This window comes from Phyllobates terribilis, unplaced genomic scaffold, assembly GCF_046119375.1.
Source record: "Phyllobates terribilis strain yellow unplaced genomic scaffold, ASM4611937v1 Scaffold_10__3_contigs__length_209671492, whole genome shotgun sequence".
NCBI classification, from domain to species: domain Eukaryota; kingdom Metazoa; phylum Chordata; class Amphibia; order Anura; family Dendrobatidae; genus Phyllobates; species Phyllobates terribilis.
In genome coordinates this window covers 159229664-159257031 of record NW_027362770.1, presented here as the reverse complement: position 1 = coordinate 159257031, position 27368 = coordinate 159229664, and the positions used below count along the sequence as shown (strand labels likewise).

The following is a 27368-nucleotide window of genomic DNA, read 5'->3' as shown; positions in this document are numbered from 1 at the left end:
TAAAAAAGTTGAATTTGAAATTCACTTATATATAGAATAAATATTGCTGATTTTACCTGAGCTCCTTGCTGTCAGGTCAGCATGTTCTGTTAAACCAATATGGAAGACCTTTGTTGGTAGGTCAATCGTTCTTTCCGTAAGAGATGGTGGAGCATCTGTCCTGAGAAGTGTCAGTGAAGTATTTTTGAGAACAGATGGCACTGATTGAGTAGCTTCTTCCGCAGGTATAGTAAATGGATTGGTCCAAACATAGGAAGGTTCTGGAGTAGTCGGAAAAGCTGGAGGTTCTGAAGTTGTCTCCGTAGTTGAAGGTGCTTGAGTTGTCTTCTTAGTGGTAGGTGCTTGAGTTGTCCTCTTAGTAGTAGTTCTCAGTGTTGTTGTAGGTGCTACAAAAGGACAAACATATTTACATCAAGGATGATTATTCAAAAGATAACCACTAAAATAAATTATCCAGACATATCAGCTGAGATCTGCTTGGTAATTTATGGATGGAACCATAGGAAGTAGACCCTACTGGCAACTGAGTTCCCAATACGGTTGTCTACTTCTGGACTTTTGAAGCTTAAAATTGTGAAAAACCCATTCAATGGGTGGGTCAATGCAACCTAGTCTACCAGTGTTAGAGCCAGATAGGCCATACCTCAATATGAGTATGTATTGTATAGATCATATCTCTGGGAAATTTATAGATGGTCAAGATTTCAAGATCTAGGGTAGATACACTATTCATAATTGCCCTAGTGGAAATAACTCTACATTTTCATTTATCAAGTTACCAATTAAGAAACTGGTCTAAACTGAAGCTAAATTTCCCATAATGAGCTCTGATCTATGATTTAGCAGATTGAACAGCACCTGTTTACTTGCATTTTTGTTTGATTGATGGTGAGGTCTTCAAAAAATGATCATTTAATTGTTCTTCCCTATTTGGTTTTGTCAGGGTTAAAGTCTACGTCAAACAATAGGAAATTATTGTTGGTCGTTTGATCACTGGAAATGTAGAAACTGGGCAATCACGGTGAACAATCATTTGTACGAGCAAATGTTCAGGCGATTGTTCCCTCGTGTACAAAATCTTTAAGAAGGAATTTTATAGGTATAGAATTTTGGCGCCAATAATGTTGCTACCCAAATTTGTCAAAATACATACGCAATCACATTGATGATTTTTTCTTATATGTTATAGGCACCTTTTTCAACTGTCAGCCTAATGTTAATCTTCTCATCATTGAACCATCCCGAATGTTCAATACGGCAGCAATATGTCCCGGCATCTTTCAGACTTGCTTCAACAATGGTCAGAGACACCGTTCCTTGTCTGATTCTACCATTCAGTTGGTAGCGTGAAGATGATCGAAAAGTGACCTTGCTGCCATCAGTCCAGATGAGTTCTTGATTACACTTTGAATTCGGACAATTTCCTTGACCCCAGCACATGCTCGTGAGGTCACTGCTTTGTTTTACTTTGTACGAACATGGCAAAGTGACTGGTTGTCCTTCGATTCCTACTATTGTTCTTTGGCATAGCACAGTAACTGCAAAAAAAGGAAATATACCATGGAAAATAAGCAGTATTATCTTATGGTTACACATTTTTAAGGCAATCATGCTCATTGACTGGGTGATCACCATATTTTTAGGCCCCAGGTCATGAAAACCATACAGTGTTTGACCTCCAACTCTAACAGAAGCGAAGGGTAGCATTAGCGATTCCACATCGTTTGCTTGCTAAACTTGGAGATAAAAAGTGCCCTATGCCCACTTCTGAAACTTTCAGTGAGGCCCATGATACTCAAACCTTTCTTTCTTGGTGGCCAGGGCCTGGGCAGAAGACATCTGTTACACGCACACCGCTAGGTTCAGATAGGGCAAGACGGGTTTCATGAATTCTTTGGAATCTTGGGGGAACCATTACTCAGGGCGATCATAGACCATGTGCTGCAGCTTCTCTCAGGCACACGATAGATTCAATTGCTGACCAGACACATCTGACAAGAGTCTTTTTCAACAGTTTAACAGTAGAATTTAATCTGAAGCACGGCCAGTGCAATTCAGGGATATTGCAGCAACAACCTTCATTACAGTACAGTCTGAGTTTCTTGAGCAACCGGCTCCAGTAACAATACAGTAGTTTCTTCACAAGGCACAGTATTACAGTCTCTTCAGTAGCATAATTCAGCATAGATTAGATATCTTAGAAGCACACTTCTTTGCATATACAACTACAGGCTTTTCCTTCACAAGGACACAATAGTACACAGCATTCTTTATCCTGCATTGATATGGAGGGTGGGAGGGTTTAATGAGGGAGATGAGGGTTTGATGAGGGAGATGATCCCTGTGACACAATTCCTTCCAGTCCTTATCTTCCTGCCCAATAATACTCTGCACTGTTAGTTCAGGGAGTTTATCTGACCTGTGTTTAGTCTCTCTCCTGTTCTGAATCCTGTTCAGTTGCCCCCCTGGGGCTCTGCTAAAACACTCCCTGTCTCGGGTCCCGTCCCTGCATGTTTGGCGCTCTTTACAGAGCCAATGAACATGCAGGGATTGTCTGCCACTCACTGTAATGCCGCAGCCATGTTGGTCGTGGCATTACAGTGATTGGCTGGCCGCATCATATCAGACCTGGCGCCGCCATGCTCGTCACAGTCACTCCGGAATCAGACATTGTAGGGAAAGGTGCTGCTGCGTCAGGGAGAGATTTGTTTTTTTCTAGTTAGTGTAGGTGTACCAAACTATATTAGAGACACATATCCATCTCAACAAACAGTCCTTCTGAGGACTAATCCATCTGCAGAAATATCAGGCAGGCAGTGTATATGTGGCACCTCAGGGGTCCGGTTGCCACAGTGGCATTGCCTCCCTCACAAGAGGTGATGCCATGCCTGGAAGCAAGCAGGGGTCCCCTAGTCAGGTATACTAGCATGCAACACTTTCCTGGCTCCAGACCAGCAAGGGGAGCTCCTCCCCTTAGCAACTGGAATATGGAGGCGGGGTTAGTAATAGTGAGTTGAGAGAAATTGAATACAGGACAGCGAAGAGGAAAGACCTGGGGAGTGGAGCTGCACGGCAGTTCACCCCAGAGAGGAGCATGGAAGAACCGGACACCGGAGTCCGAGGTTGTGGGGCACTGAAGGCCCAGCAGCAGAAACTGGAGGGCAGGAGACTGCAGGTCTCTTGGTCCCATCAGACGCCCGGAGGCTCAGCAGCACATAGGGCCACAGCACAGCTATAAGCAGCAGGGCCAAAGAGATTAGGGCTGTTATGATCTGCAATATGAACTAAGGAAAGATAGGGGAAAGCTGTCCCTACAGTAAGACTAAGCTGAATCCCTACGATGTAGCGGGCTGCCTGTTCCTAGCGAACAGACTCGCCTTAGTCCTCGGTTAGTCTGAACGAAGACCTATAGCATAACGGAAGGGGTCCCTAAAAGAACTAAGGACTGGGACAAAAATGGGACACCTCCTAAACAGAAAAGTAGTTGCAGAACACAAAAAGACTAACTGACAAAAAAGTACTAGAGGTCCTAGAAGGACCAAGCGAACTGACAGAGAAAGGCACAGAAGCACCTGGCTAGAGAAACAGTCAAACACTGAAGTCCAGCACAGCCAGAAGGGCGGAGCTGGAATATAAAGGCAGATGGTCACGTGACCACAAAACACAAGATGGAAAAAACAAACAGGAGGGTTCTAACAAGGCCAAAGGGAAGGCCTCCAACTTCACCTGGCGAGGTAGATTCCCAACTTGCTTCCAGGCCGCCCGGACCTCTACTACCAGCTAGTACCCGTGCTCCGGTCTGCCTAACCACCACAAGTAAAGATAAGAGGAAACCGCCATTAAGTTGTGGACTGATTATTAACTGCGCCATCCCCTGCACTACACCGCACAGCAACATCTATAACATCACCACTTACTGCCCTGGAGCTAAGCTCTGCCTGTGGAGAGCTGAACAAACTCTGCTGCGTCACCATCAGCTCCAGAGGATCTGCACCGCAGCGGCGGCTCCATATAGCCGCATACCACAGGTGGCGTCATGAACATTATATAAAAACTATATTCCCTTTTCTTTATTCCCCTCTTATTGACCTCCCTGGGTCACGGACAGGGTCACTGCCACTGTGACATCTCCCAGCATCGACCGGCCCGGCTACCGAGTACCCCATTACCCAGGGGACGCATCAACTTGGCGTCACGAACAGGATTCAAAGCCCGGTATAAATGAGTCCTGTGTGCCACAAAGACTGTGTATAACTGTATAAACTGCAGCCATTACTGTAGCACATTAGGAGTTAATGATATGCGGGGTGTCCCATCGTGTGCGGAGCCTCAGAATCGGCACCAAAATAGGCCCCTCCCACTTGCATAGACTGTACCAGAGTTGTCTATCACTCAGGCTGAAAGGTGCCAGCCTTCCACTTTGCATCATACTGAGGGGGGAGATTGTTGCCTCTCCTTGCAGAGGGCTGTGTGATCCCATCCATCCATCCATCCATCCCAGCTGCAGAAGCTCTGTGCTGTGTAATCCCATCCATCGCAGCTGCTGCAGCTCTGTGCTGTGTGATCCCATCCACCCAGCTGCTGCAGCTCTGTGAATACAAGTGTGAGAAGCTGTGCAGCAAGAGTGCAGCTGTACAGTTACCTGCAGAGCAGCAGACTGGCACGTCACCAGAAACCCAGGACCTGGCTGAGGTTCACTAGGGGGGAGGAAGATGCCCAACCTGGGAGAGGATTCAGGCGCGGGCGCGGCCGCCGCCACTGTAATTCCGTTATCAATGCCATATATACCAGGGGCGGCGTGGTTGCCCCAGTACTCAGGGAAGTCGCACAACCTGACCGACTTTAAGGAGAGACTGCTCAGTCTGTTTAAAGTTCACCCCCTGTCTGAAGAGCAAAAAGTCAGCATCCTCATTTGCCAGCTAATCGGTGCAGCCCAGAGAGAGGAGAAGTCCTGGCTGGGCAGAGACAAAGGCACTGTTAAGGAAATACTGGCCCGGTTGAAAGATACCTTTGACACTCGCACCGCAGCAGAGATTAAAATGAAGTTCTACAGGTGCAAACAAAGGGTGAAGGAGAGTGTGCGGGACTATGCTCTAAACCTGCAGGAGGCGCTGCGGGCCATTAAACAGGTAGACCCCGACAGTGTGCGAGACGAGGACAGATTGCTAACTGAGCAGTTTATCGAGGGGCTCCTGTCTAACGCCCACCAGACACAGCTGCGCATTATGGCTCTGCAAAACCCTGATCCCTTTGCGCAATTTAAAGACCGAGCCATCCGGGTGCTACGAGAACCAACCCCAGGTGGCACTGAACCCCTCCGATGACCAGCTATCACATACCACCAGGAGGTGGCGTCCTTTTCCCCAGCACCTGTGGAGGCTGACGCACAGACCCTAGATAATGACCCGTCTGCAGACCTACGCCTTCAGGTCCAGGATCTGACCAAAAGTGTGGCTACACTAACCAACACCATGCAGGCCATGCAAGTGTCTCCAAAGGAAAGGATCCAGCTGGCTTCTAGTCCAGATGACGTCCCGTGGCGACGACAGAGAAGAATTCCACTGGCCAGAGGGAGGAACAGCGATCGCTACGACCAGGACGGACAACCCATCTGCCGCCGCTGTCAAAAGGCGGGGCACTTTCCAAGATTCTGCGGTATAAAACGAGCAACCCCTGGGGCAGAGGGCCAACCCCCAGGAGTAAGATGACCAGGCCCACAAAGCTGGCGAGACAAGTACGTGGGAGGACGACCGGTCCTACCTGTCGTGCTTGATGGCAACCCGATGAACGCATTGCTGGACACTGGTTCCCAGGTGACAATGTGACAACGATGCCATATATCCTTTATAAACGATACTGGACTGACTCAGACATTCCCCGCAGTCCAGATGAACATCTTAACATCTATGCCAGCAATGGTCAGCCCTTTCCTCAGGTGGGGTATAAAAAGGTGACCATAAAGGTTTGCCGAGTAGAATTGCTATGACAAGGAATGATTATTGTTGATTGTTAATTCAAAAAGGTATCCTCCGTCCGGGAGTACTGAAGTTTACTAGGGGGGAACGTGGCACCCCAGGGGTCCGGTTGCCACAGTGGCATTGCCTCCCTCACAAGAGGTGATGCTATGCCTGGAAGCAAGCAGGGGTCCCCCAGACAGGTATACTAGCATGCAACACTTTCCTGGCTCCAGACCAGCAAGGGGAGCTCCTCCCCTTAGCAACTGGAATCTGGAGGCGGGGTTAGCAAGAGTTAGTGAGAGGAGTTGAAGTCAGGAGAGCGAAGAGGAAAGACCTGGGGAGTGGAGCTGCGCGGCAGTTCACCCCAGAGAGGAGCATGGAAGAACCAGACACCGGAGTCCGAGGTTGTGGGGCACTGAAGGCCCAGCAGCAGAAACCGGAGGGCAGGAGACTGCAGGTCTCCTGGCCCCATCAGACGCCCGGAGGCTCAGCAGCACACAGGGCCACAGGACAGCTATAAGCAGCATGGCCAAAGAGATTAGCGCAAAGGGAAGGCGTCCAACTTCACCTGGCGAGGTGGATTCCCAACTTGCTTCCAGGCCACCCAGACCTCTACTACCAGCTAGTACCCGTGCTCCGGTCTGCCTAACCACCACAAGTAAAGATAAGAGGAAACCGCCATTAAGTTGTGGACTGATTATTAACTGTGCCATCCCCTGCACTACACTGCACAGCAACATCTATAACATCACCACTTCCTGCCCTGGAGCCTAGCTCTGCCTGTGGAGAGCTGAACAAACTCTGCTGTCAATATCAGCTCCAGAGGACCTGCACCGCAGCGGCGGCTCCATATAGTCGCATACCACAGGTGGCGTCACGAATATTATATAAAAACTATATTCCCTTTTCTTTATTCCCCTTTTATTGACCACCCTGGGTCACGGACCGGGTCACCACCACTGTGACATCTCCCAGCATCGACCGGCCCGGCTACCGAGTACCCCACGGCCCAGGGGCTCCATTCCAGTTTTGTCTGTTGCTGCTGTTAGATATTTCTAGAAATAGGCCCAGGTCTCAGGGGCCAGGAATAATTTTTTTATGGATCTTAATCCTCATTATTTGCTTAAAAAGCAATCCAGAGAACAAGGTTTTTCTGCGCCATTTGCTTGTTGGCAGTGCAGAATACAGCCAGGTCCTTTCCAAATTTCCTTTAGAGTGTCAGTGAAGCAATTTACACCAGTTTGCTGTTCAAACTACTTACCTACAGGCCAGGTATTTAAAACTCTGTTTTCTCCATCACACGGATCACATATAAATTCACTCCAAATTCAGCCATTTGTAGTGAGCATGGAAGATATTGTCCTCCATTTAAAATGGGCAAGGCACGTGGCAAGGGACGGAGAACTGGACGTGATGGTGCATGCAGAGGCCGAGGCCGTGGGCAAACTGAAATTGTGCCACAACAAACACCCACATCTTCTCATTCAACCTTCCTCTCCCAATTAATAGGGGACCTCAGAACACCACTATTGAACACAGAGCAGTGTGAAAAGGTTATTGGTTGGATAGCAGATAATGCTTCCAGTCACTTAGCCACCACCACCAGCCTGTCTTCCACACAGTCAAGTCTCAGTAGCCGTGATTCTGGACCGCATATTCCTCACCCTGAACCTCCTTCCTCCCACCATGCCGAGTGCCCAGAGATGACTGATCACAAATATTTGGACACTCTGAAGAGCTGTTCACTTTTCCATTTATAGATTCAGGCCTCTCACCCGGTCCACTTGAAGCTGGGCAGAAGGAGATCGCATGTAGCGATGCCCAAATATTTGAGCAGCCATGGTCACACGAAGGCGACGGAGGGAAAGTGTCACAAGAGGTGGACGATGATGAGACACAATTGCCAGAAAGTCAGGAGGAGGACCAGAGTGCGGAAGTGGAAGACGAGGTGGTGGATGATATAGTAACTGACCCAACCTGGCAGGAGGACATACAGAGCGAGGAGAGCAGCACACAGGGGGAGGGAGGTAGAGCACCCAAACAGGCAGGAAGAAGCAGTGTCGTGGCCGCAGACAGAAGGCAGGCAACCGTTCCCCGTAACACCAACACGAAGGAAGTTGCCAGTACAACTGTTAGGTCTTTCCGAGTCTGGTTGTTTTTTAAAGACTCTGCCGATAACCCCAAAAAGGCCAGTTGCACCACCTGCCAGGCCAGGATCAGTAGGGGTGGCAAAACTACCAGCCTGACCACCACCAGCATGATCAGGCACATGGCAGCAAAGCACCCGACTTTTTGGGCCGAACCCCAGGGTCCAGGAACAGTGTCTGCGGGTGGCACCACTGCTTCCATTCGCTGTCCATGGTGCATGCGAAGATGCCTCCTGCCCTGCACCTGTCATTGCACACTCTCAAGTAGCAGCATCAGGAAGCACGTCCACGTCCTTGTCCCAGCGTAGCGTTCAGTTGTCCATAGACCAGTGCTTGGAACGCAAGCGCAAATACGAATTCCCACATTTCGCTACTGCTGGCGCTTTAAATGTTGCCTTTTAGGCTCGTGGAGAAGGAAGCATTCCGCAACCTGATGGCGGCCGTTCTTCGGTACTCGATCCCCAGCCACCACTATTTCTCCCGGTGTGCCGTCCCCGCATTACACAAGCATGTGTCCCAAAACATTAGCCGTGCCCTCAACAAGTTATCGGGAAAGTCCACCTGACCATGGACACGTAGACAACTGCTTGTGGGCAGGGATGGTACTCCCGCTGACGCCACGCTGGGTTAACATAGTGGAAGCTGGGACCCAGTCGGACCTTGGGATGGAACACGTCCTCCTGACACAAAGGATTGCAGGCCCTAGGTCAATCAGGGTTGCCACCACAGTCTACAGCTCCTGCACCTCATCCTCCTCAGCCTCCTACTCCTCTTCAGGTTCCATCTCCAAAATGACCACATAAGTCACAAGCTGGAAGCACTGCAGCACTGCCTCGGCCAAGTGGCAACAGGCTGTGTTGAAGCTAATATGCTTAGGTGACAAACCGCACAATGCTGAAGTTAGTGGACAGCTCTGAAAGAGCAGGCAGATCTGTGGCTCACACCGTTGAACCTACAGCCAGGCATGGTCGTGTGTGACAATGACCAGAACCTGGTGGCGGCTCTGAGGTGAGGCGAGCTCACACATGTACCATGCCTGGCCCATGTGCTTAACCTCATGGTCCAGCGGTTTCTCAAATCCTTCCCGGAGCTGTCGGATCTGCTTGTTAAAGTACGCCGCCTGTGTGCCCATTTTAGAAAGCCACCTACAGCTTCCGCCACTCTTGCAGTGTTTCAGCAACATTTTCAACTTCCCGCTCACAGACTTGTGTGTGATGTCCCCACACATTGGAACTCTACACTGCAGATGTTGGGAAGGATTTGTGAGCAGAAGAGTGCAGTTGTTGACTACCAGCATCAACAAGGGCGTCGGTATTCAGTTCAGACTCCACACATAAGACCTCAGGAGTGGACATGGATGTCAGACATATGTACCATCCTCCAAAACTTTGAGGACTCCACCAAGATGGTGAGCGGCGATGACGCCATAATTAGCGTCACCATCCCGCTTCTCTGTCTTCTGAAACGCTCTCTGCTCACAATCAAATAGGATGCATTGCAGGCAGAGCATGATGAGATGGAGCAAGGAACCATACAGGGTGATTACATACAGCCCAGCCTCATCTCATCCCAACGTGGATTGGGTGACAATGAGCAAGAGGAGGAGGAGGAGGAAGAACAGGAGCTAGTTCCATGCGCTATAGATGGTACTACCTGCACAACTGTCATACCGTCTGTTCAGCGTGGAGGGCCTGTGGATAGAAAGGAGGAGGAGGAGGAGAGCATGGTCACTCGTCCTCTTGGTGAGGACACGGAAGTTTTGCCTGTTAGCAGTCTGGCATGCATGGCTGAGTTTATGTTACGCTGCCTTTCCCATGACCCTCGCATTCTCAAAATTTTGGGTGACAATCATTGCTGGTTGGTGACACTTCTAAACCCACGCTACAAGGAGAACTTTATATCTCTTATTCCTGAGGCGGACAGGCCTACAAAAATGGGGCAGTGCCAGAAGGTCCTTGTTGCAGAACTATTAAAAGAATTCCCATCTGAAAACACTGGCGACAGAGGTCATTGTTTGTTGGACAACCAGGGACTACAGGCGAGAGAGACACAACTCCAATCCAGCAGAGGCAGAGGAACACTGTCAAAGTTCTGGGAGAATTTTCTCAGCCCCTCCCATCGCACAGGCCCTGAGGCGCGGGGTTCTCTCACAAGGAGTGCAAAGTTTGGGAAGATACTGAGGGAGTACCTTGCGCACCGTAATTACATCATCTGTGATTCCCCTGTGCCTTATAATTATTGGGTATCCGAGCTGGATATGTGGAATGAACTGGCTCTCTACGACTTGGAGGTCCTGGCCTGCCCTGCCGCTAGCGTTTTATCAGAGCGGGTTTTTAGTGCCGCTGGTGGAATTATAACTGATAAGTGCATCCGCCTGTCAACTGAAAATGCTGACAGGCTGACTCTTATAAAAATGAGCAAGGGCTGGATTGGGCCAGACTTCTCAACACCAGCAAATGATAGCAGCATAACATAAACTCAAATCCAGTGTCTTTTTTTGGGAGGTGTATTCCCATGCACCTTTTCACACCCACACATGGGTATACACGTCCTGATTTTGTCTATTTGCTCTTGTCCTCCTTCTCCTCATCTTCCACCACCATATCACCAGGGTGACCCTGGTCCGTGATGCAACACCCACATAATTTTTTTAAAGGGTCTTTATGAGGCCCGTAAAAAACAAAATTATACAGTATGTTCAGGTATACCCCCCAGGGGTAAATGCTTGTCAGCCCATACACTTAGTGCATGGGCATTTCAAGTATAGGAGACCCGCTCCTTTCTAATGGGAATATTTTTTTATGAGGCCCTCCTCCACGTCTCTTCCAAGGGACATTGGAGTGCCTCCCAATTTTTGGCAGCCATTGCATTCACTGCATAGGCCAACACTATGGGAGACCCACTTCCTAATAATGGGAAAAAATTTTCATGAGGCCCTCTACATCTCTTCCAAAGGGCATTGGAGTGCCTCCCAATTTTTGGCAGCTTTTGCATTCACTGCATAGACAAACACTATGGAAGACTCACTGCCTAATAATGGGAACATTGTTTTTAGGAGGCTCTCCGACCTCTACGTCTCTTTCAAGTGGCATTGGAGTTCCTCTAAATTTTTGGCAGCCATTGCTTCACTGCATAGGCAAACAGTATTGGAGACCCTCTCCTTTCTATTGGGAATTTGTCATTACTGTGGCCCTACTCTATGTGTCTTTAAATTGTTAGTGGGGTTTTTCCCAAATTTTGTCAGCTGTTGGACTCACTGCATACCCTATAACTGTATAGCACACCCTCTCCTTTGTAAAGGAAACATGTCAATACTGTGACCCTGCTCTATGTGTCTTTAAATTGTTAGTGGGGTTTTTCCCAAATTTTGGCAGCCCTTGCAGTCACAGCATGGGCATTACCACTATAGGAGACCCGCTCCTTTATAATGGTAACATTTTTTTTACTGAGACCCTCCTCTATCTCTCTTCAAAGGGGTATTGGGTTGCATCTGAATTTTTGGCAGCCCCTGCAGTCACTGTATACGCAATAACAGTATAGGAGACCCACTCGTTAATAATGGGAACAACAAAGCATAGCCGGCTGATGACTCTCTAACAATAGCGAGGGCCAACTGCTGGCCCTTTAGGAATAGTAAGGGCCGCCTGATAGCCCTATAAAAATAGGCTTTGTGACTTTCAGAGTCCCTCCATCATAAATGAAACAGGATGTGTCTGATGATGTGTCACACACCACATGGCCAGATAAGGTTGTAAAATGTTAAAATTACATTTCTCCGTGCATGCATTTGTCTTAAAAAATAACGTAAAAAAAAAAAACAGTAGGATCTTTCTTTAGTATAAAAAAAAGATTCGCTAATGTAACCTCAATGTAATCACATTGTTCAGCTCCTGCACCTCCTCCTCCATCTCCGAAATGACCACATCAGTCACAAGCTGAAAGCACTTCAGCATTGCCTTGGCCAAGCGGCAACAGGCTGTGGTGAAGATAACAGGCTTAATGCTTAGGTGACAAACCGCCCAGCGTTGCAGAGTTGTTGAAAGCTGTAACACAGCAGCCTGATCTGTGGCTCTCACCGCTGAACATACAGCCAGGCATGGTCATGTGTGACAATGGGCGGAACCTGGTGACAGAGAAATGACAGCCCGAGTAGATACGGTTTCCTCCTATGCCAGTCCTTTCACCAAGCTAAAGAATATGGCTGTGGTGAAATACAACTTCCACTGAGAAGCTGTTTTAGATTGAAAAACATTGGGCCCACCAGAGGATTTGATTCTGAGGGCTCACCTTTCTCCCCCACTCAAGAGCCCCATAGCAGCTGCAAAGTTTGCGCTATCATGAACTCTCCTGATGTAGAAGCCAGGGCACACCAGATGATTCTCTGGTGGGACCGTCCAACCCTGCCGAGAAGCAGTCCTGGCTAAGAAAAGTGTTTGGGAAGGTTCCCGGACACTCTATGACTGATTTTTTACTGAGGTGGAAACCCACGCAAACACGGGGAGAACATACAAAATCCTTACAGATGTTGTCCTTGCTGGGATTTGAACCCAGGATCCCAGCGCTGCAAGGCTTCTGTGCTAACCACTGATCCATTGTGCTGCCGTTCACCCTCTAATATCAAACAGGCTGGAGAAACTTGCACCTACTGCCACTCTATCTTCAGCTCCTTTGTGAGAAACTAATGTATTTTGGCAGCCACTCAGTCTACCCAATAAAATTCCTGAGAAGGAAATTGGGGATGGCTTCGCTACTGGTACTGGGGGCAGTGCTAATACCATAGCGTCGTACCATAGTTTACTGGAAATATTCCAGGCTGGTAGGAAGCAAGCAGATTCCCACAGAAAAGTAACAGCAGGAATTTTCAGGGACCCGTGCTTGTGGAAGGCGGAGATGATACTGGGAGAAATAGTGGCGACTGGGGACCGAGTATGGACACCCGGCCGCCGACGGCATGAGGTTGTGAAAAGCTTCCGCCTCCACGAGCCTAAAAGGCCACATTTCAAGTGCAAGAAGCTTTAGAGGACTTCCTGGGAGAAATGACAGCTGCAGTAGACACCATTTTCCAAAAGTCAATCCTTTCACCGAGCTAAAAAATATGGCTGTGGTGAAATACAACTCACCGACAAGCTATAGACGGGCTCCGTACTGTCCCTGACCACATTCACTTGACCAAGTGTTTGTGGGTAGGTGATCCTTCCCAGTAAGTTCACTGGGGAGGGCACGGGTAATGTTGTAGGACCTGTGCTTGTGGAAGGCAGAGACGACAACGGGACAAATAGTGGCGGCTGGGGACCGAGTATGGATACCCGGTCACCGCCGCCATAAGTCTGCAACGACAGGTGCATGGTGGGAGGCATCTTCGCATGCACTAAGGATCACTTATGATGGGCACACTTTTAGGCAGTGACCTGGGAGTCAGAAATGCTTCCAGGGGTCTCCATGCTGTTCCCATGTCTTTTCAGCACTGTATGCATGTGTCTGATGATGTGTCACACACCACATGGCCAGATAAGGTTGTAAATCGTTAAAATGACATTTCCCAGTGAATGTATTTTTCACCATTGAAAGCAATGCAAAAGTGCAAAAACCAATCAAAAGCACTACGTGTGAACATAGCCCAAGGTGTGGAGGAGTATTTTTGGTTTGGGTTATTTATTTTGCTTTATATACAAGTCATTACACTGGAAAGAATGTTCCTTAACATATTTTCCAGGAAAATCCATTTTGGATTCGTTTTTGTATGTTTTATTGTGAGTCTGTAAAAGTGGCGTAATACCTCTGACAACGTTGTTAACAGCAGTGACCTGAGAGTCAGAAATGCTTCCAGGGGTCTTCCCCATGCTGTTCCCATGTCATTTGAGCATTGTTCCCATCGATTTGGGCAATTTTTAGGCCTCTGCAGACCGCCGTGGGGGGGGCCGCCTGAAAAATGCTCGAGTTTCCCATAGACTTACATTGGGCTTGTTGCTCGGGTCGAGCTCCCGAGTATTCCAATGTGCTCGACCCGAGCATCGAGTACCCGAGCCTTTTAGTGCTTGCCCATCACTAGTGCCTAGTCTTTCCAACATTTTTTACCAAAATTGTTTGGAAATTCTAAATGCAGGTGATACATCAATGTAAAATGTCAAAGTAGGATCCGACTGCCGTCCAAACTCTCAACAAGCCCCACGGTTTTCCCACCTAACTTTCCCTTTATGTAGGGTACAGCCAGGGTTGTAGGCATGTTAGGTATCTTCAGTTGTCTGAAATATTGTTTTAGACCTGTATATGTCTAGCTAAGTTTTTGAAAAATCACCATGATGGAGAGTCATTCAGTGATGGTCACAAAAGTGAATCTTTATAAGGTGACCAGACCGTCCAACATCTACAGTAATGTTTTTGGTAATGCCAATTGTAGGTTATGCAGTAAAGTAAAATGTCAAAGCAAGAACTGTCTGCAGCCCAAACTCAAAAAGTCCCATGGTATTCATACCCATCATTTCTTTTCTTGGAGGTATATGGCCAGACCAATCATTATCTAACTGCAGTCAGTTGTCTGAAATATTGATTTAGTCTTTACTATCTTTAGTTGATACTATGATAATTTTTGGGGAGTTTGGGTGGAATTTTTGGACTCTCTAAGGATGTATGTGTGTCACCCTGGCCTGGATGCCACAAATATAATAAAGCTGTGTCTGAGAGCAAGGGGGAGGTCCTCTAGTCAAGGATCATTAGCATGCAGCACCTCCTGTCCCAGACCAGTAGGGGGAGCAGGCTGCCCCTATAAAAGCTGGAGCTGGGGGCAGGGTTAGAGAGAATTGGACAACCTGTCTCTGGATTGAGAGGTGTCCCAGAGCAGGGACAGACAGTTGTGTTGCAGCCTAAGAGGCCGTGTGGCAGTAGGAGAGCCACGAGCCAGGGACAAGAGGCGAAGTGAGCCTGTCCTGGCAGACAAAGAAACTAATCTACCAGACTTTGGTGTCTGAGGCTGGGAGGATTCCAAGTCCTACAGCAGATAACCAGTCCGCAGGGGACTGTATGTTCCTTGGCCTAAGAAGTCAGAAGGCTCCGCCACAGCAGAAGGGACCAGCAAAGCAGTACCAGGCCGAGAGTAGAAAGGGACCCAAGTTGCAAGCCATACGGGCGAGAGGACACGGTGAGCTCGGGAACGTGGGCTGTTACACTACAAGGAGGGAAATAGCCAGAAGGAGCACAGAGAGCACGGTAGGCCTACACCCTCACCCTGACCAGGGTCAGTTTCCCACTTGTTCTCAGACATCCAGGCCCCTTCTCCTAGCCGGGCCTGTTTCTGGGTTATTTTACCTGTTCTAATAAAGACCCTGAACTGTTTAAGAGGCCTCCATTTACTGGCTATCGCGGTCGGAATCATCCCCTCCATCATCCATTATATATACTGCCCTGGGGCCGTACTCCTCCCGTGGGGAGTTGAACTATTCAGTGCTGCACATTTATATCAGCCCCAGCAGTCTGCACTGCAGCGGTGGTTAGCCCTGACCGCAATCCACGGGTGGCGTAGTCGGACATTACCTACAGCACATAGCAGACTACCACTGGTCTGACCACCCTGAGCCACGGAACCAGGTCGCCACTACTACTCCCAGCATTGCCCTGAAGCCCAGTTCCGAGTGCCCCACGGCCCAGGGGGCGAGTCAGCTTTGGCGTAGTCGGCAGGATTGTAACCAACCCGCCACAAACGGGTATTGCGTGCCTGAAAAAGACTGTACACGTACCTGAAGGAGAGTTTCCCCGCCATCTGGAGCCGTTTCCCGCCATTTTCAGCCGTCTCCCGACATTTTCCGTCGGTTCCCGCCATCTTCAGCCGTTTTCCCGCCATCGGACGCCATCTTCAGGACGCCGCGCGGGAAGAAGAGGGGCGTAGACGTCCAAACCGCTCGAGACCCGAAGCTCCGCCCCACGCACCGACGCTGCGCAAGGTCCTGGAAGGGAGAGAGAGCGACGCTGACATCACCAGGACGCGACACAAGGTCCTCGTCCAGAGCAGCACCAGCGGAGCCGCGGCCTACAGAAGAGGATCGTCGGAAGGTAGGCTACGCTTAACTAGGGGGGAGAAAGATGTCAGACGCGGAGGCGCCCACTTCCACCAGCGCAGCTGCAGCAGCGGTGATGCCATTCTCCCTGCCTTACATCCCTGGAGCGGCCTGGCTGCCTAAGTATTCAGGGGAGCCCCATGCCCTAACTGACTTTAAGGAAAGGCTATACAGTTTGTTCCAAGTTTACCCCCTGACAGGGGAACAGAAGATTAGCATACTGACAGGGCAGCTAAATGGCGCAGCCCAGCGGGAGGTAAAGTCATGGACCACTGAGAAGAAAAGGACCGTAAAGGACATTCTGGCCCGGCTGCGGGGTACCTTTGATAAACGTACCTCCGCTAAAATTAAAATACGGTTCTATGGATGTAAGCAGCGGGCACAGGACAGCATCAGAGACTATGCTCTAAATTTGCAGGAAGCCTTGAGAGGCATCAAACAAGCTGACCCTGGCAGCGTGCAAGATACAGATAAGCTACTAACAGAACAGTTCATAGAAGGTCTGCTGTCTAGCGCCCACAGGACCCAGCTGCGCCTCATGTTCTTTCAGAACCCTGATCTGACCTTTGCCCAATTCAAGGACAGGGCCATAAGGGTGCTCTGTGAACCCGCAACAAGTGGCGCTATAAACCCCCGGCGCCCTGTTCTCACCTACCACCAGGAGGCGGCGCCCTCCTCTATGGACTCTGTGGGGGCCGATGCACAGGCCCTGAACCAAGCCCCGTCAAAAGATCTGCACCACCAAGTCCAGGAGCTGACCAGGAGCGTCGCGGCGTTGACCAGGACCGTCCAGGCGTTACAAGTGGACCAGTCAAGACCCATCGAGTTGGCTTCAAGTCCGGAGGATGTCCCATGGTGTCGACAGAGGAGGACCCCGTCATTCCGAAGGAGGCTCACAGACCGCTACGCAGAGGATGTGCAGCCCATTTGCCATTGATGAAACCAGCCCGGACACATTTCCAGGTACTGTAATTTAAACGGGTCCAACCTCGGGCAGAGGGCCAACCCCCAGGCATAAGATCACCAGGCCCTTATAATTGGCGTGATAAGTACGTTGGGGGGCGCCCGGTTTTACCCGTGGTGCTGGACGGTATCCCCATGAGCGCCTTGCTGGATACCGGGTCGCAAGTAACTACTATCCCTTATGTACTTTTTAAGCAGTATTGGACTGATGCTGATATAACACGGTATCCAGACAGTGACTTGAGCATCATCGCCAGTAATGGCTTGCCCGTGCCGCAGATGGGGTTCAAAGAGATAACCATTAAGATTGGTAAAGTTGAACTGCCGGCACAGGGAGTGATTATTGTGGACATTGACCGTCGTGAAAGTCACCCTAAAATAACTGTGGGTACTAACGTGATTGAAAATTGTCTTTCAGAGGTAATTGTAATTCTACAACAGGTGGCGGTGAATGCTAGTTCCAGCCAACAGAGAGTCCTCAACAAGGAGATAAAAGCCCTGATGAGACGGCAGCAGATAGAACTCTCTGGTGGTGAGATCGGTAGCGTAAGACTGAGTGACTCATTCCCCATTTCCATGCCTCCCAAAAGTGAAATGATGATCTGATGTCGAACTGCAATCGGGTTGAGAGGTAGAGACTACCAAGCCATGGTAGAACCTGTGTACTCAGACAGCAGGCCCACCATTTTGACAGCCCGGGGGGTGGTTGATGTCCACCATGGGAGGGTGCCCGTTCGCATTCTCAACATTGGGGAGAGGGAGGTACACTTACCCAGGTACGCTACACTTGCCAGACTGTTTGCTGTCGAACACAAAGCTATCAGGGCCGAGGAGCCTTTGCCTCCTTCTCAACAGGCGGAGGGTAATGGCTCCCAGAAACAAAAGGAGGACTGGTGCCAGAAACTCCATGTGGGTGCTGACTCCACTCCCCTGCACCAAAAACAACTTCGACAGAGTAAAAGGGATAGAACACCATATCCCCACGGGGAGCCACCCACCAATAAAAGAGAGACACAGGCCTGTACCCCCTGCACATTATCAGAACGCCAAGGGCATGCTAAGAGAAATGAAAGAAGCTGGGGTCATTAGAGATAGCTGTAGCCCCTGGGCAGCCCCCCTGGTTCTGGTAAAAAAGAAAGACGGCACCATGAGAATGTGCGTGGACAATAGACAAATCAACCGTATCACCCACAAAGACGCATATCCGCTGCCTAGAATAGAAGAGTCTTTAGCCGCACTAAAATCAGCTAACTTCTTTTCTACTTTGGACCTTACTAGCGGGTACTGGCAGGTTCCTGTGGCAGAGGCTGACAAGGAGAAGACCGCCTTCACCACCCCGATGGGACTGAGCGAGTTCAACTGTATGCCATTCGGGCTCTGCAACGCACCAGGGACCTTCCAGAGGCTGATGGAATGCTGTCTAGGGCACCGAAACTTCGAGACGGTCCTCCTTTACCTGGACGACGTGATCGTCTATTCGAAGACTTACGAGGACCATCTAAAGCACCTGGCCGAGGTGTTCGAAGCCCTGGCAGGCTATGGCCTGAAGGTGAAACCATCAAAGTGTCACCTGTTGAAACCAAAGGTCAAGTACCTAGGGCACGTGGTAAGTGCTGAAGGAGTAGCCCCCGACCCTGACAAGGTCACAGCAATCAAGAGCTGGCCAAGCCCCTCGAACATCAAGAAAGTGAGGCAATTCCTCGGGTTGGTAGGCTACTACCGAACCCGGAGAATTACAGCTCCTTCAAGCTAGAATTCTTGGCGGTGGTGTGGGCCGTAACGGAACGCGTCAAGCATTACGTGGCCTCCGCAAAGTTCACTGTGTACACGGACAACAACCCATTAACACACCTAGACAGTGCAAGACTTGGTGCCCTGGAACAGCGGTGGATGGCCCGTCTCTCCAATTATGACTTCGTGATCAAGTACCGGGCAGGCAAAACCAATGCCAACGCTGACGCCCTATCCAGAATGCCTCACTTACCTGAAGGTGACGAAGACCCAGAAGAGCTGGAGGAGGTAGAACTCCCCGCGTTTCACCGGTACGGAGCCGCTCAATACTCCCACCGCGTGAAGGAGGAAGATTTAACAACCGTTATGATCAATCCCCTACCTCACCACAGCTGGGCCGAGATCCAAGATAGTGATCCTGCGATCCGCCTGGTGAAAGATCTGCTGACCCAGGAAGACGCCCGCTTAGATCCGGATGCTCCAGAGGAAGCCAAGCAGCTGTGGAAGGAGAAGAGCAAGCTGTTCCTCTATGAAGGCAAGCTGTGCAGAAGACTTGTCAACCACCGGACACACGAGCTGACCTGGCAAGTCGTGGTCCCAAGGCGGGATGCAGCTATGGTCCTGGGGGCTTACCATGACAGAGCGGGGCACTTTGGTTGGAAGAAACTGGAGTTCCTGCTAAGAGGACGGTTCTTTTGGGTCGGCATGAGAGGGGCTGTAGAGAAGTGGTGCAGGGACTGTGGCCCTTGTAACTTAAGGAGAAAAGACTGCACCAGCCAGAAGACACCCTTGAAGCCCATCGTCACCCAGCAGCCTCTTGAGCTGGTAGCTCTGGACCACGTCAAATTGGCTCCAAGCCGGTCAGGATACACCTACGCCCTGACAATCGTGGACCACTATTCCCGTTTTCTAGTGGTGGTCCCGGTAAAAGACTTGACAGCCCAAACGGCGGCCAGAGCCTTCCAGCAATACTTCTGCCGTCCACACGGGTATCCGGAACAGGTCCTGACGGACCAGGGTCCAGCGTTCGAAGCTGAAATCTTCCAAGAGTTCTGCAACCTCTATGGCTGTAAGAAGATTCGGACAACGCCTTACCGCCCACAAACCAACGGGATGTGTGAGAAAATGAACAATATAGTCATTGATCTCCTGAAGACGTTGCCCCTGGAGGAACGCAGCCTGTGGCCAGAAAAACTGCCGGACCTAATAGACTTATACAACCATATCCCGGTGAATGCTACAAACTGCACCCCGGCTTACCTGATGCGAGCCCGACCAGGAAAGCTGCCCATAGATCTGGAGATGGGAGTCCTAACACCTGAGGACACCTCCCCGGATGCGGACTGGGATACGGAAAGGCGACTGCAGTACAAGAAGGTACAGGAGAGTGTGGAGAAGAGCCTGGCCCAGGTGAGAGAAAGGCAAGAAAGACTCTTCAACCAAAACGCCCCTGCTGGTCCCCTAGAACCTGATGAGCGGGTCCTCAAGCGAAAGAGAAGGCTACATAAGTTGGACGTCCAGTGAGAAAGGGAACCCTACACCGTACTGCAGTCTGATCACGACAACTCGAAGGTGTGCGTGATCACCAAGGATGGAGGAGAAACCACTAGTACCGTCTCCAGAGACCACCTAAAAAGGTGCCCCGAGCAACTCCGTAGTGCAGAAGAGGATCAAAGTGACCTTGAACCCGCAGCGGACAAGGAAGAAATGATCAGCACCGTTCTCGGAGAGTTCCCTCAGTCCTGGACTCGAATAAACGATGCCATAGTGGTACCCATCCTGCATTTCCTGCAACCGGCTCAGCAACAACCTACACCAGAGATGGAAGGTGAAGAAGAGCAAGCAGTTCCAGAGGCAGAAGAGCCGGTACCAGCAGCCCAGGAGAATCAACCCTCTGCTGACAGTGAGCCTGCCATTCCTGCGGTGAGCCAAAGGACCCATAGACAGCTGCCTGCCCTACCTGTACACCAAGCTGGTAGCTCTACCCCTAACGCTAGTGGGGAAAGCCAGGTCGGTCCACCACCAGACAGTGGGTTACGCAGATCAACCAGGAGCACAAAGGGGCACATACCCACTCGCTGGAGTGCACTAAAACTGTAAATAACCCTGTTGCCAAGTGTTGAAATGTTTGCAAAGTTACATGCATGATTAGTAATTGTGTATTTCAGTTTCTTAGAGTTACCGTACGGACTCAAAGGTTATGGACTTTTAATAACCGGAACTTTGTATGGACTGCGTTCGGAGCCTGACCAAGGAATGAACTAAGACTGTAAAGGACTTGGGGCTAGGACAGACCCCCACCTGGTTAAGGCTCCCCGTTGTGTTGGTGATATGGACACCCGGTCACAGACCACACTGTGACCTTAAGAACTCAACCTGTGCGTTGTTTGTCTACTGATGTTTTATGGTCATGCATATTATCTTTGTTTATTGTTTAGTCCCGGAGTACTAATTTTTACTAGGGGGGAATGTGTCACCCTGGCCTGGATGCCACAAATATAATAAAGCTGTGTCTGAGAGCAAGGGGGAGGTCCTCTAGTCAAGGATCATTAGCATGCAGCACCTCCTGTCCCAGACCAGTAGGGGGAGCAGGCTGCCCCTATAAAAGCTGGAGCTGGCGGCAGGGTTAGAGAGAACTGGACAACCTGTCTCTGGATTGAGAGGTGTCCCAGAGCAGAGACAGACAGTTGTGTTGCAGCCTAAGAGGCCGTGTGGCAGTAGGAGAGCCACGAGCCAGGAACAAGAGGCGAAGTGAGCCTGTCCTGGCAGACAAAGAAACTAATCTACCAGACTTTGGTGTCTGAGGCTGGGAGGATTCCAAGTCCTACAGCAGATAACCAGTCCGCAGGGGACTGTATGTTCCTTGGCCTCAGAAGCCCGAAGGCTCCGCCACAGCAGAAGGGACCAGCAAAGCCGTACCAGGCCGGGAGCAGAAAGGGACCCAAGTTGCAAGCCATACGGGTGAGAGGACACGGTGAGCTCGGGAACGTGGGCTGTTACACTACAAGGAGGGAAATAGCCAGAAGGAGCACAGAGAGCATGGTAGGCCTACACCCTCACCCTGACCAGGGTCAGTTTCCCACTTGTTCTCAGACATCCAGGCCCCTTCTCCTAGCCGGGCCTGTTTCTGGGTCATTTTACCTGTTCTAATAAAGACCCTGAACTGTTTAAGAGGCCTCCATTTACTGGCTATCACGGTCGGAATCATCCCCTCCATCATCCATTATATATACTGCCCTGGGGCCATACTCCTCCCGTGGGGAGTTGAACTATTCAGTGCTGTACATTTATATCAGCCCCAGCGGTCTGCACTGCAGCGGCGGTTAGCCCTGACTGCAATCCACAGGTGGCGTAGTCGGACATTACCTACAGCACATAGCAGACTACCACTGGTCTGACCACCCTGAGCCACGGAACCGGGTTGCCACTACTACTCCCAGCATTGCCCTGAAGCCCGGTCCCGAGTGCCCCACGGCCCAGGGGGGCGAGTCATATGTAAAATGCCATAACAGGATCTATCTGTCAATAGAATCCAAACTAAATGGATAAATAATTACATGCCTGGAGGAAGTAAATAACAGTGATATTGAGAGTCAATAGCATTATCTCAAAACCAAAAAATAAAAAAACAGGAAACTAATATAAGCGACAAAGTCGACGAGATAGTTGAATCCTGTCTCCATAATGGCTGTTATATGAAAAATGAGGGCACTGCAGAAGAAGAGAAAGTGGAAATCAGCAAATTTGCTTCCTTACATATATTAAGGAAGTTTCACAAATCTGGAAAGTGAAAAATGCCAAACATACCTAAACAGTAACCACAACGTTTGACCATATCACGTGCTAGGAGCTTGGTTGTAGCTTTGGGATAAAGGTCAGGAGGTGAGGGTCCTGAACCCAAGATATCGGGTAAAATGCTGTTATCAAAGATATGCCTTGTCCACAATAGAAAGAGCAGGATGGAACCTTGAGGACCATTCATTATATTAATCACTCACAAGTTCTCCAAGAGACGATGACCTCGGGTCACAATAGTTCCAACTTACAAGAGTGTTTCCTGGGCCATCAGAACTCAGCATATTCTCGAAATTGGCTTGTACTGTTCTCCACCTGTACTACATGTACTCTACTGCTCCCTACCTGCACAATATGTGCTGTCGAGCTCTACATCTGTGCTACATGTACTGTGCTGCTCTCTACCAGTACTGTACAGTTGTCTACGTGTACATGTCCTGTACTGCTCTCTACTTGCACTACATATACTGTACTGCTCTCTACCTGTACAACATGTACTGTACTGCTCTCTATCTCTCCACATGTAGAGTGCAAATACAGTACAATGTGTACTGTATTTGCAATATACAAGTATTACATGTTCTGTACTTCTCTTTATCTATGCTACATATAATTTACTGTACTGCTCTCTACCTGCTCTACATGTATGGTACAGCTTTCTACCTGCACTTCATGTACTGTACTTCTTTTTATCTATACTGTATGTACAGTACTGCTCTTTATCGGCATTCTCCACCTGTACTGAACTGCTCTCTATCTATACTGACTGTAAAAACCCAAAAAATTGTACCAGAACAGATGTTGGTATAAGTGCAATGCCTAGGTGTTCATTCACACTGTGGCCATTTAATAAGCAGAACCTAAGATAAAAACAAAATGAGCAAATCCCCCGTGGTAAGCAAATAAATAGCAATACTATGTGTAATTAACATAGGATCACTTAGTTAACATTATTTGGATCAAAAAAACATACAAGCCATTCCACCACGACAAGGTGTACCCATCGGGACAGTACCTGAGGTGAACTACAAGAGTTAGGTACCGTCCTGATGGGTACACCTTGTCGTGGTGGAATGGTTTTTACGTTTTTTGATCAAAACATTAACTAAGCACCTTATGTTATTTACATGTACTATTATTAAGTATTTACTTATGACAGGGTATTTGCTCATTTTGTTTTTATCTTAGGTGCTGCTATACAAAATATAATGTTCTGCTCTTTATCTACTACTCTCTGCCTGTGCTATGTGTGCTGTACTGTCCTCTACATGTCCATGTACTGTGCTGTTGTCTATTTGTACTTTATGTAGTGTACTGTTCTGTATCTGTACCACATGTTCTGTATTGATCTCCAGATCTACGTATATTGTACTGCTTACTGTTTTACCATATTTACTGTACTGTCATCTACATGTACTGTGCATATACATGTACTGTGCTGCTGTCTATTTGTACTTTATGTAGTGTACTGTTCTGTATCTGTACCACATATTCTGCACTGATCTCCACCTGACTGCGTATATTGTACAGCTTACTGTTGTACCATATTTACTGTACTGTTCTTCACCTACATACATCACTATAGTACATATACGTGTATTCATGTATTTCTCTTCCCTCCACCATAACTACATGTATTATGATTATTTATATTATTATCTTTTCTGAATCTACATTTTTTCTTTGGAATTGACATTTTAAGGGATTTAAACTAATTATTTCCACAGGATTGCATTAGAATTACTGTAAAAAGGCCTCAATCTGCTGAAAAATTACCTACACTTACACCCTGTAACGTAGACATGGTGAGGGGAATGCAGCTGTGATGTCACTCCTCAACTGCTCTTTCAGACATCAATGGTCATTGATCTGATCTCGGATCGCAATGCATGGACCGGCCGCTGCTCTCCCAACCCGATCTTGACAGCTTCATATATTTCTATGAGGCGGTCCTGCTCGGGTCGGAAGACGCGCGTCCAGTCCGTGTACTGAGATCCCAGATTTGACCTATGATCAAGGACGTCTGAAAGAGCCCTAAATGAGACAAAGGGGAAGTCGTTAAACGCAAAAAGCAGATATTAAGTTTGGCAGCTTTTGGGATTTTTTGCCCCTTCTCAAAAATATTCTAAATATTGAGTTACCTTAGCAGGAGAGATGTCCAAACTGATTTGCTATCATTTGCATCAGAACAGGCAAAGATTTTGGCTCCTTGTGCAAAGACCGGCCAAAGAAGAGCCAAACTTATCGGGAGACTTGTGCCTCTTAAAAAATTTTGCGGATCATACTCCTTTGGATAAAGACTGATGTATGAAATGCCGATCTTGATGAAGACTCCCCTAAATGCTGTAAAAAGGGGATTAAGAATAACAGAACAGCAAGGATGGAAGGAAGAAGACAGAAAAACTGATTGCTAATCTAAGAGATCGAAGCGATCGCCCTTCACAGCCGGATTGATTAGTCATGCCTGCGCTCCGCGGATGGGATTCATTAGCAACAAGAATTGCTATGTGATATCAATCTATCTTCTTCACATAACTGACAATTAAAATTCTTCAGTGACAATTCATCCAAGAAATGATGGAAACTCTCAGGAGAACATCCAAAGAACTGAAGGCCACTCACGGAAAGTGAAATATCCTGGCATATCACGTCATATTAAACTGAGCTTGACTACGATCCTATGGGCCCCTCGACTAAATTTGGACCTGGGCCCCCCACCCCAGTTTGTGCTTAGATGTGGGAGCCCCATGGGTGATGCTAGAGTCAACAAAGATCAGAGTTCGGCCCCCATAAAAAAATTCAAATATTATTATAAATCGATAGAAAACTCAGCAATAAGAGAATTGTCTAAATAATACAGACATAGAGTTACCAAATAACAAATAATATCGCCACACTGTTACTGTAGAAATCCCACTATATCAAGAACAATATACCAATAATACCATTATGCCAGTACTACCACACCATGACCATAGAGTACGAGCATACACAGTGGTGACTGAATGAAACACGAGCAAAATAATGCCACCTCACCATGACCATATATTACTACCACATGGTGTCTGAATATACAGTACAGACCAAAAGTTTGGACACACCTTCTCATTTAAAGATTTTTCTGTATTTTCATGACTTTGAAAATTGTACATTCACACTGAAGGCATCAAAACTATGAATTAACACATGTGGAATTATATACTTAACAAAAAAGTGTGAAACAACTGAAAATATGTCTTATATTCTAGGTTCTTCAAAGTAGCCGCCTTTTGCTTTGATGACTTATCTTTGCACACTCTTGCTATTCTCTTGATGAGCTTCAAGAGGTAGTCACTGGAAATGGTTTTCACTTCACAGGTGTGCCCTGTCAGGTTTAATAAGTGGGATTTCTTGCCTGATACATGGGGTTGGGACCATCAGTTGTGTTGTGCAGAAGTTAGAATTTGCATTATAGCAAGAAAAAAGCAGCTAAGAAAAGAAAAACGAGTGGCCATCATTACTTTAAGAAATGAAGGTCAGTCAGTCTGAAAAATTGGGCAAACTTTGAAAGTGTCCCCAAGTGCAGTTGCAAAAAGCATCAAGCGCTACAAAGAAAATGGCTCACATGAGGACCACCCCAGGAAAGGAAGACCAAGAGTCACCTCTGCTTCTGAGGATAAGTTTATCCGAGTTACCAGCCTCAGAAATTGCAGGTTAACAGCAGCTCAGATTAGAGACCAGGTCAATGCCACACAGAGTTTTAGCAGCAGACCCATCTCTTCAACAACTGTTGAGAGGAGACTTTGTGCAGCAGGCCTTCATGGTAAAATAGCTGCTAGGAAACCACTGCTAAGGACAGGCAACAAGCAGAAGAGACTTGTTTGGGCTAAAGAACACAAGGAATGGACATTAGACCAGTGGAAATCTGTGCTTTGGTCTGATGAGTCCAAGTTTGCGTTTAGTTGGACCATCATTTATTTTTCAACAGGACAATGACCCCAAACACACCTCCAGGCTGTGTAAGGGCTATTTGACCAAGGAGGAGAGTGATGGGGTGCTACGCCAGATGACCTGGCCTCCACAGTCACCAGACCTGAACCCAATCGAGATGGTTTGGGGTGAGCTGGACCGCAGAGTGAAGGCAAAAGGGCCAATAAGTGCTAAGCATCTCTGGGAACTCCTTCAAGATTGTTGGAAGACCATTTCCGGTGACTACCTCTTGAAGCTCATCAAGAGAATGCCAAGAGTGAGCAAAGCAGTCATCAAAGCAAAAGGTGCCTACTTTGAAGAACCTAGAATATAAGACATATTTTCAGTTGTTTCACACTTTTTTGTTAAGTATATAATTCCACATGTGTTAATTCATAGTTTTGATGCCTTCAGTGTGAATGTACAATTTTCATAGTCATGAAAATACAGAAAAATCTTTAATTGAGAAGGTGTGTCCAAACTTTTGGTCTGTACTGTAACTTGTTGCTGAACAAAATCCACATTACCAAGACCATCATACCAGTAATACCACTATGCCACCACACCATGACCACAGAGTACCGGCATACACAGCGGTGACTGAATACAACACGGGAAAAATAATCCTGTCATATCATGACCATATATTTCTTCCACCTAGTGTCCGAATAAAACTGTCATCCTGTTACTGAACAAAATCCACTGTTCTAAGACCAATATACCAATAATACCATATACAAGGGATAAATAATACCGCCACACCTTGACCATATATTGCA

General features: G+C 48.3%; 1 protein-coding gene across 1 annotated transcript in view; it reads right to left on the bottom strand.

Annotated features, from left to right (window-relative positions):
* LOC141164588 (uncharacterized) overlaps positions 1-27368 on the bottom strand; it is a 76641-nt gene that overhangs the window by 22783 nt on the left and 26490 nt on the right. Inside the window, exons 2-3 of the mRNA XM_073649998.1 lie at positions 1194-1538; positions 57-386 (exon numbers count right to left, since the gene is read on the bottom strand). Of these exons, the coding sequence (XP_073506099.1) occupies positions 57-386; positions 1194-1538 (675 nt within the window). The remainder of the gene's footprint in view (positions 1-56; positions 387-1193; positions 1539-27368) is intronic.